Source organism: Protopterus annectens, chromosome 12.part0 (genome assembly GCF_019279795.1).
Source record: "Protopterus annectens isolate FY-2018-M chromosome 12.part0, PAN1.0, whole genome shotgun sequence".
Taxonomy (NCBI): Eukaryota; Metazoa; Chordata; order Ceratodontiformes; family Protopteridae; genus Protopterus; species Protopterus annectens.
In genome coordinates, this window is record NC_056746.1 from 277,006,741 (window position 1) to 277,021,472 (window position 14,732).

Genomic DNA, 14,732 nt, shown 5'->3' on the forward strand with positions numbered 1-14,732 from the left:
ATGACAGACATTTGAGTTTCAGACATTATATCCTTCAGAAAATTCATGTTAATGCAAAACCTGTTATTCTATCAACTTTCTAAGTTTGTAAGCATAATATTTAGAAATTGTCCCTATTTTGGGCCTTTGTCCCACTTTTATTTATGGCCTTGTCCAGATTTGTTGCTCTAAGAGGTTGAGAGGTATAGTTAACACTACCAATTAAGTTCTGTGCAACACAGAAGAAAAAATGCTTATATTACATTTTTAGTTTTTATTACAATGTTTCACTTCTATATGATATTGAGTGTGCTTTTGTGGTTACATGACAAAACTGTTCTGACATGCAGACTGCCTCCTAACCTCTGAATAACCTCTTTACAATGTCTCCATAAGAATAAAACCCATTTGTTACCCACGTAGGTCCACTGAACACACACTTCCTTTTTTTAATGAGAAATGAGTGGTTAAGTGACTTGCTCAAGGTCACACAGCAGACAAATAAGGGATGAGGCAATCAAACTATGTACCACAGGAACTAAAGTTCACAGTCTTAACCCTCTGCACCAGCACCCATGCAGTTCATTTTCTACAAAGCTGGCTCCTATGCAAGCATTTTACCTTATTAGAGGGATCACACATATCCACTCAATCACTGGTGAATGAATCTCACAGCAGCAAATGATATGCATAAAGTATGTCATATGCTTAAATGGGTCAAACCTGAAAGCAGGAGCATGATACTTACTGGCTGCAGTGCAGTCCAGTTTACAGGTACAATGATTGACTTTTTCTTAACTATTAGTACACTATTTAATTAGTACAATAAAGTAACTGTACTAACATGGATTAGTACAATAAAATAAGTATAATAACATGGAAGTTTCTTTTGTAAGAATAAAAAGCTTGCTAAGCTTTTTCTTTCTTTTTTTCCCAAGCATCAGTGAAGAATACACTGAGCACCCAGAGTAAACGGGCGTAGAATACACTAAGCACCCAGAGTAAACGGGCGTAGAATACACTGAGCACCCAGAGTAAACGGGCGTAGAATACACTGAGCACCCAGAGTAAACGGGCGTAGAATACACTGAGCACCCAGAGTAAACGGGAGTAGAATACACTGAGCACCCAGAGTAAACGGGCGTAGAATACACTGAGCACCCAGAGTAAATGGGCGTAGAATACACTGAGCACCCAGAGTAAACGGGCGTAGAATACACTGAGCACCCAGAGTAAACAGGCGTAGAATACACTGAGCACCCAGAGTAAACGGGCGTAACATCCCATCTTCACTTTCTACACTGAGCACCCAGAGTAAACGGGCGTAACATCCCATCTTCACTTTCTACACTGAGCACCCACAGTAAACGGGCGTAACATCCCATCTTCACTTTCTACACTGAGCACCCAGAGTAAACGGGCGTAACATCCCATCTTCACTTTCTTCATTAACACTCCCTGCTTGTATGGAGTACAAACATACTTTATTATGGCAGCTCCTTAAGTGTCAACCACTGACATACTTATCTGGGACAAGAAATAATGGCACTATCAAATGGTGTCATCTTAATTTCAGCATGAGTCGTTAAAGCATACATCCCGTGTCCTTCCAAAACATAGGATGCTGAAAAGCAGTATCCATTTACTGATTCCTTTCCTATCTTGATTTATGAGACATAAAACAATAAGCTTTTTTGGGATCAGTGATGTTTTTATCAAATTGCAGATAATATTAATCTATTTCTATATATTAATTAATATTAATATTCTATTCCTATCTGAATAGCAGTGTCAGGCCTATTATCATTCTTATCTGAAATTATTTTCCCATCAAAATATAAATAATTATTGAAGAAACTGTTCTACCTATGTCAGAACTATTATCACTCTTATCTCTGTTTATACTTTCATTAAATTGTAATTGTTAGACAGACTAAACCTTTCTCTTAGAATCAAATTATTTTTCATTATTTTCAATCATTTCATTATTTTTCATTTTTATTTTTCATTCATTACTAACTTATTTATTTATTTTAATGAGTGATCTGGTCTAGTGACCCTTTTCAGTCACTACCCAGATACAAAGATACAATATTAGAATACAATAATCTGAACACTGGCATGAAGGATAATACGAAAGGTACATTAAGAGAACTATAGTTGCTAAGTGTTTACATAGTGCATACTCCCTGGAGAGTGTAGACATCTGTGTATTAATGGAGATGTAGTTTAAAGTTGCTAAGAGTACCCCAGAAATCCAAGGTTATAATGCCTTTTACACCTTTAGACCAGCTACTGCACAGGAGAGAACTAAAGATGGAGGAGTGTCATGCTATATTAAGACTAATCTCATATCCAGACTAGTTAAAGAATATGACCCACTGGAACCCATACATGTGCAACTCACCATAAACAGGGTGCTGTACCATATCCTTGCAACCTATAGGTCTTCCACCATGTCTCAGGAAACCCACAATACCTATCTCAATGTAGTAGAGTTCCTCACCGTTCAACCCAGTAAGATATTCATAGGGGATCCCAACTACCCCCCTATAGATTAGGAATCCTACACCACTTCTAATGCACAAGGCCAGCAATTCCGAAACTTTGTTAATACCAGCATCCTGGAACAGTTGGGCCATTCTCCTGCCAGGGGTACAAATATCCTTGACCTTGTACTCATGAACATCGGGGGGGGGGGGCAATGTTCCTCACCCAATGTAATATCTTTGCTTGTCAAATCCGACCATAAGGCAGTATTACTTGAAATATAAATTAAATCCAGGGATTCAGTGAAGCAAAATACTTATAGGAACTATTCCAAGAATAACCTCTCTCTACTAAGCAACACCTTTGCTAAATTCCAAGCACCCCCAAACCTAGTAAACACCATAGAATACACTGATCTAGTAACAAAATGTCTGTACAGCCATATTGATAGCTGTATAGAGCGAGCTGTGCACACTCGTATTAAGAATAAGACAAACTCAAAAGGCAAGCCACCCTGGTTGAATCACAATATCAATCGGTTATACAACAAAAGAAAAAAAATCTTGGCCAAGCGTAGGAGGAACAAAGCCATACACACTAAAAGCCTCCTGACCATTCTAAACAGGCAGCTAAGAGGGTTAATTAATACTTCAAATGCTAAACTGGAAGGAAACATAGCTTCTCAAGCAAAGGACAATCACAAAGCTTTCTACAGCTATATCCATAACCTCAGAGGAAATACATAACAATGTGCAGAACTTATTGTAAATGGCATTACCCACACTGAACCAGAGGCCATTGCCAACCTTTTGACTGACAAGTTTAGCTCAAATTTCTCCCCCCACTTCCCCCCATAGTCCAAAAGAAATACCACATAACACGATCCCCTCAAGCATTACTAGAGAACAGGTCATTAATGCACTTTCCAAGGCTAAAAACACTGCATCAATGGGCCCTGATAACATCCCTGGATGTTTAATAAACATGAAACATGACCTCTCTGGTCCACTTGAATCACTTTTCAACTGGAACCTTTAGTTAGGTTTTGTGCCCAAAGAATGGAAAATGGCTACAGTCATTCCCTGAACAAAGGAGGTCCAATCACTGATCTGGGCAACTACAGGCCCATAAGTGTTACCAGCCTCATATGTAAGGTTATGGAAAGAATCATCATGGATATGGCAGATGAGGACATAGGTAACCTGCAAATGCTGGACCCATCACAGTTTAGCTTTGTTTAAGGAAGGTCATACTTATTAAATCTGGTGGACTTTTCAGAGAGGGTCATCAAAGCATTGGATAAAGGTAAGACTGTGCACACAGCTTACCTTGACCTTGCCAAGGCTTTTGATACAATACCCCAATAAGGCATTACAGACAAGCACATTAATTTAGGAATACACCCTTTTGTCATCCACTGGATAGCTATCTGGCTCACTGATAGAGCCCAGGAGGTCAAAATAGGTAAGGCCACCTCCAAGGGGCCAGGCATTAGCAGAGTCCCCCAGGGCTTGATTCTGGGTCTGCTCCTTTTTGGTATCTGTTTCTCTGAAATTGAACCAAATGCTGACAATTTATGGCTGACTAACTTTGCAGATGTTCCCTGCAGACACCAGCATTCTTCAAGAAGGTCTATCTCTGACTAACAAATGGTGCCAAAGGCATGGTCTTAAACTTAATGCTAAGAAATGCATAATCATACCCTTTAGGAAATTAACTATCCTGGGTAATTACCATGTTGATAATACACCCCTAAGAGTCAAACCAGTGATCAGGGATCTGGGTACGCATGTAGACAGTAGCCTTACCTTCGACCACCATATTGCCACAGTGGTAAGGAAATCCTTTTATGTTGCACAACATATAAGTAACGGCATGGCATGTAGGTCCAAAGAGGTCATTATCCCACTGTACTCTGCTCTTATCAGACCAATCATTGTATACAATGCTCCCTTCGGCATGTACCTGACCAGGCATATGCAGCAACTGGAGTGACCTCCAAGATTCCTTACAAAAAGAATACAAAGCGTAACAAACCTGCCTTATGTAGAGTGCTTAAAAGCCCTTTCCCTCTACTCAGTTTCATATAGATTGCTGAGCAGTGACCTATGCCTGGCTTACAAGGCATCCACAAACCCCACTCTTATGAATCTCCTACATATCTGTAAGTCAAAGAGTACCAGATATACAAGGTCTACGGACCTGAATTTTGACTGTGCCTTAAACAGAGCATGCTGGAGAGACAGATATGTGTCCAGAGACTGCCCCACCTATGGAACAGGCTTCCTATCCATGTGAAGCTGAGTTCATCTATTACCCAGTTTAAGCACAACCTAGACAAGTGGATGGGGAATAGGAAATTTACATTGGGCCTGGCACCCATTTCCTTTATGGACAGAGGTAGCTTATAAATGCCTGCCCCTCAATGTCCTATTTGGATGCAAGACATCATTATTCTTTCAGGAAAACTTGGCTAGGCTTCGAAAGGCCCCCCAGGTTGTTAGCCTAGTAATAGCCAATGAATCTGTGAATCTATACCACAGCTACAACATAATAGGTGTTTGAAGTATTCTTTGCAATGCACACTTGGTTCAAATTTACAAAAATGGGAAATAAACAACAGTTGAAATTAATAGTTATTCAAATTAGTATAACACAGAACTAGCTAGCGTCCAGATAACAGGTGCACTTAGATTCATTTGGTAGCATACCTCTGAACTGTTTAGATTTTCATAGAATGTCCATATTTTTGCCTCATATTTTTGGTCTTTTTCTCATAAAATTGTGGTTTTCTGGCAAATCATTGGTAAATCATTGAGGAATGAAGTCAGACAATAATGGCAGACATTTGAATTTCAGACTTCATACCCTTCAAAAACTTTATGTTAATGCCAGTCCTGTTATTCTATCAACTTTCTAAGATTCTAATAGCAATATTTAAAAAATGTCCCTATTTTGGGCCTTTGTCCCCCTATTATTTATTGCCTTGTCCAGAGTTTTTGCTCTAAGAGGTTGAGAGGTATGTTTGGTAGATAATGATTTACTGTAGTTTTAAATGCCTCTGTGATACCTAATGCTTTTATCTCAGTAGGTAGTTGGTTCCAAGTGGCACGGCCTATTCTTGAGAAGGCTTTTTCCCCAATATCTAATTTAAATTTTGGTCTAAGAAGTGCCAGTGTGTTATCTTGACTGCTTTTGAGAGTAGTTCTGTTTTCTAATTTGTAGTATTCTTTTAAGGAATGGGCAATAGCCAAGTGTTAGAATCTTGAATATTAGGGTACCCAAAAAATAAGTGACTCTGTATGTAATTGGAAGCCAATGTACTTTTTCTAGCAAGATAAAAGGATAAAAGTGTTGCAGGTGAGACAAAGTATGATATTATGTAAGGTAGTTTTAGTTGAAATAGTATGCGGTTCATCTAGACTTACACCTAGCTATTTTTTTGGCTACATTTGGAATTAAGCTACCATTAGTGTATTTTACAGTAAATGCCAAAAGTGTTGAAAGTTTTTAGAGTAGAAGAAGATCAATAAATTTGTTTTTGTGCTGTTAATAAGACGTTTGTTCATGCAAAGGCAATTACACAGATCCATGAATTAACCTGAGATCTGTTCATTTAGAATGCACATTCGCTATATTATCAGTACAATGCCATTAAAAGTCATTGGCAAACAACTTTTCTGGTTGGCTGTAAATGCATAATGCTATAAGCTTTAGCTGTAGCAGGTGAAACTTACCCTAAATGCAACAATCTAGGGTTTGAAGGAAGTTACAGAAAAAGTTAAGGAAAATGAGGAACCTGAACACAGGTTTGGGAGAGAGCTTAAAAAAGAATGTGAGAATCCCCCCAAACCCACTGATGTTGGGGTAAATCTACATGAAAATGTTGAGGCACTGAGTAAGGAAAATCTCCTCAAAGAGTGAATCAAGTTGCAAATCAAGATTAAAGTAGGGAAAGTCAGAACCTTGGTGTGAGCCAGCCTTTCTCGGAGAATTGTGGGACACAAAGGTCCTAGATCTGCCTCAGTGGGAGAGAAAACACAGCCTTCTATCTCCTAGGATATAACAATTAAAGGGAATCCCAGTCTCTCTGGGCCCCAAGAAAGTTATATGAATTTTAAGTGGGCCCAGTGAGAGGTTGAGACACTGATGGGCAATCATTAATCTACCCATATTCTGAAATTCAAAACAGTCTATTATATAAGGTAGCAAAAGAGACTTCAGAGGAGATTGTGTGGCAGTTACTAGTACCTAACTTGTTTAGAACAACAGTCATAAATATGACCAAACCCATGTATTAGGGATTCATTTTTGCATGGGCAGAGACTAAAGCAGGGATTTGGGCAAGGTTCAATTGCCTGTGTGTAATAAAAGAGATCAAAGATTATTTTATTAGTTGTCCTGAATGTCAGAAGACAGCCCTGAACACATGATTTCAATAAAAACCCTTAATTCATATGCCAATAATCGAGGTGCTGTTTAAAAGCATTGCAATGAACATTACAGGGCTGTTGGTTAAGTACAGCAGTGAACACCAGAGTATATATTATATATTGATAGATATTACTGGTGTTGAGTATGCTATTAGATTTCTTGAGGCTTTTTATCTTGGAGAAGCCAGTTCCAATGTAATTACAAAACAATTGTTACTCTTTTCCTCCATGATAGGGATACCAAAGGAGGTCTCAATGGACCAAGGCACACCATCCATGTCCAAAATTAGGTAGCACCTTTATCAGAGTCTCCAGGCAAAACAACTAAAGAAGGAAAATGAAGACACAAGGAAGACGTACCAAAGTCAGAATTAAAAGTGACCAGACTAAACAAATTAACAGTTGGAAGAAGGAAGGTGGTAGTAATATGTCTTTGCAACAGTTTTCCAAATGCTGTGGAAAATGAAAATGCACTCAGTTCTGCAGAGGATGCTGCAGGGGAAATTCCCCATCCAGCAAGATGTAGTGACCTCAAATTAGTCACAGGAGTAAAGGGGGTAAAATCCTCTGAATGTATAGATTTCTCGCAGCTGTGAAATGCTACACCTCTGCTATCCTACATACATTCTTAGATTCCTTAACTTTTTGTAAAAATCAAGTTAAAAACGTTTATGCTAAATAAATATTGTCATGCTAACAATAAATGCCATAAAATTTCAACTAGCAATATTATTAAACAAAAAAAAAATTTACAATAATAATGTGTGCATTCAAAGCATTTCCATCAGTACCATATATGTATGATCATAATGAAAAAAATAACATTTGTAAGTATTTGCTTATATTTTCACAAATGATCTTATCCTGGGAGCTATACAAGTCTGCTGAGACAGACATCAGCTTCTGTATTACTACCAGCAATTCCTTTCTGGATGCTTGCTTTATGAGACATTTACAGAAAATGTAGAATTATGCCTATTAATACTATAAACAATACTCAGAATCTCTCAATTTGTACAACAGCAATGCTCAAGAATCAGTCACAGTTTTCTCCAATATAATTTAAGGATTCAGCTGACGCCATATAAAGTATCAACTGTTTTTTGGGCAAAGTTAATATATTAATATACTAATATGAAAACACTCCATATCATTATGATGATTAACAATTAGAAACATCTCCAGTGTGGTACAATTCACACAGAGTGAGAATGTAACTCCACCATGCCATTTAATATAATACCCCTCAGTAGTACATAACTCATTTATAAAACCATGAATGAAAATATACATAACAAGTGACACACAATGGTAAACGTCAACAGTGCAGTGCATCCGTCACACCCAGTGTCATTTTGTTACTCGCATCTTGCCATTGCATGTTAATGTAGGTAATTAAGGAAGTCAGACCCAAACAATGCCACAATGGTATAAGGAGTTACTGGTGCAAACTAAAACACAACACAAAGGAACTAATGGTGCTAACTGGTAAGACTAACCAAATTCAACCCTACCATTCTGTTACAAAGGAAAAGCAGAGAGCTAATGGATGTAATCTCTCTGGGTTTCAGCAAAGCTTCTGTTTCCATCTCACTTTAGATAAACTAAAAGGGTGGGGGTAGGCAAGAAGTAGATTATGTAAATGGAAATGATTATAAGGTAAGATACACAGAGTGGTGTCAAGGGAAGAGTTTTATGGTCAAAGAAGGTAAGTGGAGGTATGTTGTAGGGCCTGGTACTATATACAGTTCTATTCAATGTTTTTATTATGATCAGACACTGGGAATACAGAACAAGATAGTCCTCTTCGCAGATGATACCAAAATAAAGGCTGCAGGGAGGGACAGTGGAGTCAACCTAAGAAGATAATTGAGGAGTTTTTGCAGCTTAGAATTGATATGTTTAAGCTGGGGATCAGTGCAGATATGTTCACCTTCAGGTTAGACATGAGAAAAAGGCACAAAAGGAGCACCCCTCTCAGAATGAGTGTTATGGAGCAAATTTAGACATGCATGCTGGCACTCGGGTTTGAAAACTCGAGTTAGGTGGGGACAGTCAGTTGCAAGGTGTCATCCACAGCAACTTGCCATCTGCAGCCAGTCACAGACCGCTGTCTCGTAAGAAAGTAATATGTATGCATGTAGGGAAGCATGAGCAAACATCTTTCTGAATGATTTACTCAGATTTATACCCTTCTACATACACAACTGCATTTCACAGTGAAATAAAAATATTCATATGTATTCACTCCTTTACTTTCTGATATCTACTTTATGTTATTCAGGTTTATGGTAGAGCAACAGCTTATCTTGAAATCAGCAGGTACAAGGCAGAAAAGTAATCCAAGATGGGATGATACTCCTTCATAGGATATGTGCACACACAACACAAGCAGACTTTTGGGCAATTTGAAGGCTCAATACATCTTCAGCATGCCTTTTGAGGTATACAAGGAAACCACAACACCCTACAACAATGAAAATGGAGAAAAGGAGTCATGCAGACTATGCACAGATGGTACACCAGCTGGGAAATGAATCTGACAACCGAGTAATGTAAGGCAATGATATTAATGTCTAAATCACTGTACTGCCCTAATTCTGCAGCAAAGTTCTTCAGTACTCTGAATATTAAATCCAGCTCTATGCAGCTACACAAAAGCACATAATTTCATGGCAGATAAGAACAGATTGCTCATCAAGTCTGCCCCTTTCCCTACTTTATGGATTTGTTAAAAATCCTACTTAACCAGCAGGTTATATCACTTCCTCTCTCCCACCATAACAGTTACACATGCTTGCCTGATGCAGTTTTGATTCTTAAACAATTTTTGGCCTTCGTGCCTTTTTTTTCTAGAAGGCTGTTTCAGTTACCAACCACTCTTTCTGTGAAACAGCATTTTCTTACGTATCCCCAAACTATTCACCTTTTAACTTTACTGTGTGCTGCTCTGCTGTTACTTTTTTTAAGAACTTCACTAGCATGAACTCTGTGAATTTCATCAATCCATTCATTCACAACCCCTTTCCCCATTTTTGCACATAGGGACAAACAGCATCACTTCAACAGCAACAATCATCTGCAACCAATGCTCATACCACCAGGTGGTTAGCCCTAATGCCATACATACACATGTACGCTCACATCTATGGCCAATTTAGAGTGCCAAATTCATGCATTGCATGTATTTGAAATGTGGGAGGAAACCAGAGCACCAACAGAAAACCTACACTAAAACATGAAAGACATGCTCACTCCACACAGAAGGCACCCCGGCTAATAATTGAGTAGGAGAAACCCTTACTATTAGGTGACAACACTATCTACTGTCACTAATCTACTTAAACACTTCTGTCATGCCATCCTCTCCAAAAATCTTTTTCTGTGACTTCAGGTTCAAGCTGTATAGCATTTTACCTGTCTCCCCTGAACTACCTCAGTCCAATGTCCTACAGAAAAGCACACAATACACCAGACAGGACATTACCATACATCTACCTAAAAGAACAACAACTTCAAATGCAATTGAAAATTCAGTTATATACAACACTGTAGCACAGAACACTGACAGTTGATTATATACTGCACAATAACATTGTCATATCTATGAGTACTGCTATTTAAATAGCAATAAAAATATCATCAGGTAATTCCATATCACTGTCTTACCCCATCATGTCTTTTTGCTACCCATATCTGAAATAATATCTACAAAAGAGATTCAGTCAGTTTCCAGAATCTGAAGCACTGTCCTGCAGATGACCCTATAGCTTCATAACATGGCCTCCTACTGTAACAGTTTAAGGCACTTGAGTAACTTGGACAGCCTAATGTGACACAAAGAAGCAGGGCATTTGTGCTTTCCTAAGGAGATGGAGGAGGAGTTAGCATCTGCAAGCAGACTGTCGTCTCAAGACAGCTCTTCTGGCATCGTTTGCATTGGCTGAAGCACAGTTATGAGCAGGAATGCTGATGTCATGCTAAAGGACTCAGAAGTGTCTGTTTGCAGTATACAGTTGTAGATGCTCAATGCAAAGGTACTCTACAGTGGGGTTTCATCTCAGTACATAAATAGACCAGGCTGATCACCGTGGTATAGACTCATTGATGTCTCAGGCTCTATACAGCACTTCTACTAACCAAATAACTACAGTTAGTCTAACCGTCTTTCTTCCTTGGATTTTTCTATAAAGATGCTGTTAAGGCGTTCTGGCTATGACTAGGCTTGATGTGTTGGTTCATCACCAAACGACAGTAGGAGTCAATATCAGAATTACAGGAGTCTTACCAGGGTTCACCTGCAACTCTGTAGTACATCATATAGCACTAAAGCTGGTAAAATATTCCAAAGGCATCATTTTATGGCTGGTGGGATCTGCATTTGGCACCCCAGTGGTGTCTCTTACTATCATTAAAAGGATGGTATCCTTCTGTTTTCTCTAAGGTATTAAACAGGTCAAAATATTTGCAACCCTTGTGGTTCTTTTAAAATGTCTGCTCATACTCATTAGAATTCATGTGAAATGGCACAACAGGAGGGGGGGGGGGGGCTAGTCAAAATGGGTGCTTATCCCTCTACCAATTAAACTCCAAACCCTTCACGGGTCATACAGTGCAATCACTTTCCATGCCTGAACACAAACACAATTTAGTTTTGTGGAGAAAAGTTACTCTACATACATTTGTTCTGAATGGCACTCTCATTGTCATGTACAGTTTAATAAACATTACAGACTACATGATTTACAATTTAGCTATGAATAAGTATGCTTGCAGAAAATAAGACACTGAAAATAAAAACAGTGCACATAAGCAGCTAATGGTCAGCTGGAGGGCATCTAAAAGAAGCAAAAAAAATGCAGGGTTAAAAGGCAACCTATAATCAGTATTATATTCACATTCTTCCAGGCACATTTCATGCCAATGTGCTTTTTTACATATCTTAATAATACTAATAAAAAGGGATTTCTGAGACACAGATGTTAATGGATATGCAGAATCCTGTTTTTTTTTTTTCATGTGGTCAGTTGCAAGAGAAGACGAGTCACCACATATTGCTATTCAGCTGACATGGGTTATCAGAAAGTTTAGGTTGCCAGTCTACCTTTGTTCTTCTACATGATAAAGGATATCCTTAAAAGGAAAAAAGTGAGGGTAGACCTCTGCTATGACACTACAGGAAGGTAGCAGCTGTCGCCAGCACTGAGAAGAGATGTGGGGGGCACTCAGAGCTGTAGCCTGGTGTACAGTTACAGCACTGTTTCCAAACTTAGCACTCTGACAGCCGCCTGCCTAGAGTACACAGCACAGGCAGGGAAGCACTAACAGACCAAATTAACCCCAAGGACAGCCAAGGATAATAGACATGCACGATCAGCTACAAAGTCTTCGCTATATCTAGTATACCTATACACTTTAACAGCATTCTCATTTCACCATATTCTTGTGCACCATTCTTACCATTGGTCTCATAGATCAAGGACATAGGAAGTAATGACTAAATCATGGACTCTTTCCAATTACCTGAAACACTAGTACAAGTAATGTAATAACATATCTGAGACTTGATTATTACAGACTCAGCAGTTAAAATGCAAATTCAGTGATTTTTTTTTTCAGAATATTGGATTCTTGTGTCTAAGTTCTAGTGTTGTAAAGGTTTCAATAGGATTAGGCAGATAGACAGGACACAGCTTAAAAAGCACTATTCAGCATACTCTGTCAAACTGTTTTGACCTCCTATTCCACAACCCCATTAGGCCTCGAGTGCTACATTTTATATCAGAAGTAGTAGGCCCAAAAGGACCAGTGGTTTATCCGACACCTTAGGAAAAACAAAGAAAAGCTTCTCAAACACAAAGTTTTATATCTAAGAAAGCCCACCCCCCAGGTCTTGTCCATCGCCAGGTACTGTACAGTACACTTTTTTTCAGAAAGACAGACTTGATAACTTCATTAGGCATGCCACAATACACCTTGCGTTACAACTTTCTTAATCGTGTGCGCCGTTTCTCACATGAAACCTTCTCATATTACTTTCAGGACATCTGCAGAATTACGCTTTTATATTCATATTCTGTAAGTAGAGTCTTGCACAGGCACTCTGTTATCAAGACTTTTCGTTATTGTCTTGGGTTTAATGCATCGATCTAGTCCCTCACAAGAAAACACAGCTTGGAAAGTTAAATGCATACAACAGACAATTTGACAACTTCATTCACACTCAACAAGTTACGCGCATCCTTTCATTATGTATAACCCAATTCAACAGTATCTGCAAAGTTTAGGAAAAGAAGGAAGTTTGAACGTACGTCTACCCCTTCACAAATGATAAACCAGTACCCCATGACTGCAGTGCCCAACTGGCAGTCATGAAGCACAGTTTGTTAAATGTGGACAGCACGTAGGATGAAAGACCTGCCGTTGCTATGGCTGCCAGGTGAGACGAAGCAGGAGCCTACTGTCCCATCCTGTCAGGTACCCGCAATATTAGGATCCCAGAAATTGCTAAAAATCTTCTCTCCTTTCCCGTATCTCCTAACCCTAATTCAGGTTAGCACTGTCCAAAGGAACACTGTTCACCACATAGAAGGGGGAAGTAATCAGGTTCCTATTACAACACTTGTTAGACCCCTTGTAATTAGCCCGATCCCAGTACCTGCAGTCCCGATGAGAGCCCTTGATGCCAGGCAGCAGCAGACGAGAAATAGCCGGAGAGCCATCCTGTTGAGAGGCAGGAACTGGGACAGCGGTCAGCAAACCTATATATTGGAGGGGGCGTGTCATTATTTGGATGCTGCCAGTCGGAAGCTATTATGGTCACTAGGGCAGACCTGCCACAGCTGACCCATTACATCTAGGTTAATTTGTCAAAAACAAGACAGTTAAAAATTGCGTGGGGCTGAAAACCCCCCAAGTCTGTCGTAGTATATCGCCTGACGTTATAAACGACCAAGTTACTCATTTTCTCTAAAAAAAATCCAACTTTAAAGCCTACCGCAGCCGAACTTCCCATTTATCGGTACTTCGGTCACTGCATTTGAAGAATGAATTCTAGTGGGAATGTTCCCAAATATACTGACAGCTGCATCTTTGGGAACATATGAAAACGTCTGCACCTAGATGTGTGTACCCCTCGCAGTTAACATAACTAACAATTTTTCTTAGTTTTGCATTATGAAAGTTTAACCATTAATCTTTTTCTGATACACTAAGGCATATATCACTTTTGTCTCATATCTCTCTGGTGTCCCTGATTTTTACAGAATCCCCATTGGTTTTGTTTCATATTTTTGGTTTGTCCCTCGTATTTTTTTCGTTAGATCTCCGAGGAGTAATGCCAATCAATAATCCAGAAATTACAATTTCATAGATTTTACAGTGAATTAGTGTAATATATGACAACTGACCCTGGCTGAATCTCCATTATTTTTAGCTCTGTCCAGAATTCTTGGAAAAAAAAATCCCACGGACACAATTACCTGATCCAGATTCCATCATTACCAGAACCAAAATTCTGTGCACTTTCATAAAATCAATATCCAGTATAATACCGTCGAGGGTTGGGAGGGTGGTCTAATGGTTAAGGTGGTTGCCTTACAAGCACAAGGTACAGGGTTTGAGTCTGACAAGGGATAACTAGCTAAGCTTAAAATGGCTCGCAAGGGCAGTTAGCTTAGTACTAATCTATGAACCTATGAGTTAAAGTGACCACTGTTTCTGGTTAAAAGTATATGCAGTTATGGCCAAGTACAGAAGTGTAGTCATTTTTTTTCATTTACATAAAACGCTCGTAGTGTTAACTCATTGAACCCAACAGCCTTTGCTTTA

At 39.0% G+C, this 14,732-nt stretch overlaps 1 protein-coding gene across 2 annotated transcripts in view; it reads right to left on the bottom strand.

Moving 5' to 3' along the window:
- SRL (sarcalumenin) overlaps positions 1-13,638 on the bottom strand; it is a 432,041-nt gene extending 418,403 nt beyond the window's left edge. For both annotated transcript variants that reach the window (XM_044089336.1, XM_044089335.1), the window contains exon 1: positions 13,561-13,638. In XM_044089336.1, the coding sequence (XP_043945271.1) occupies positions 13,561-13,624 (64 nt within the window). In that variant the 5' untranslated portion in view covers positions 13,625-13,638. The remainder of the gene's footprint in view (positions 1-13,560) is intronic.
- Positions 13,639-14,732: the final 1,094 nt, after the last annotated feature.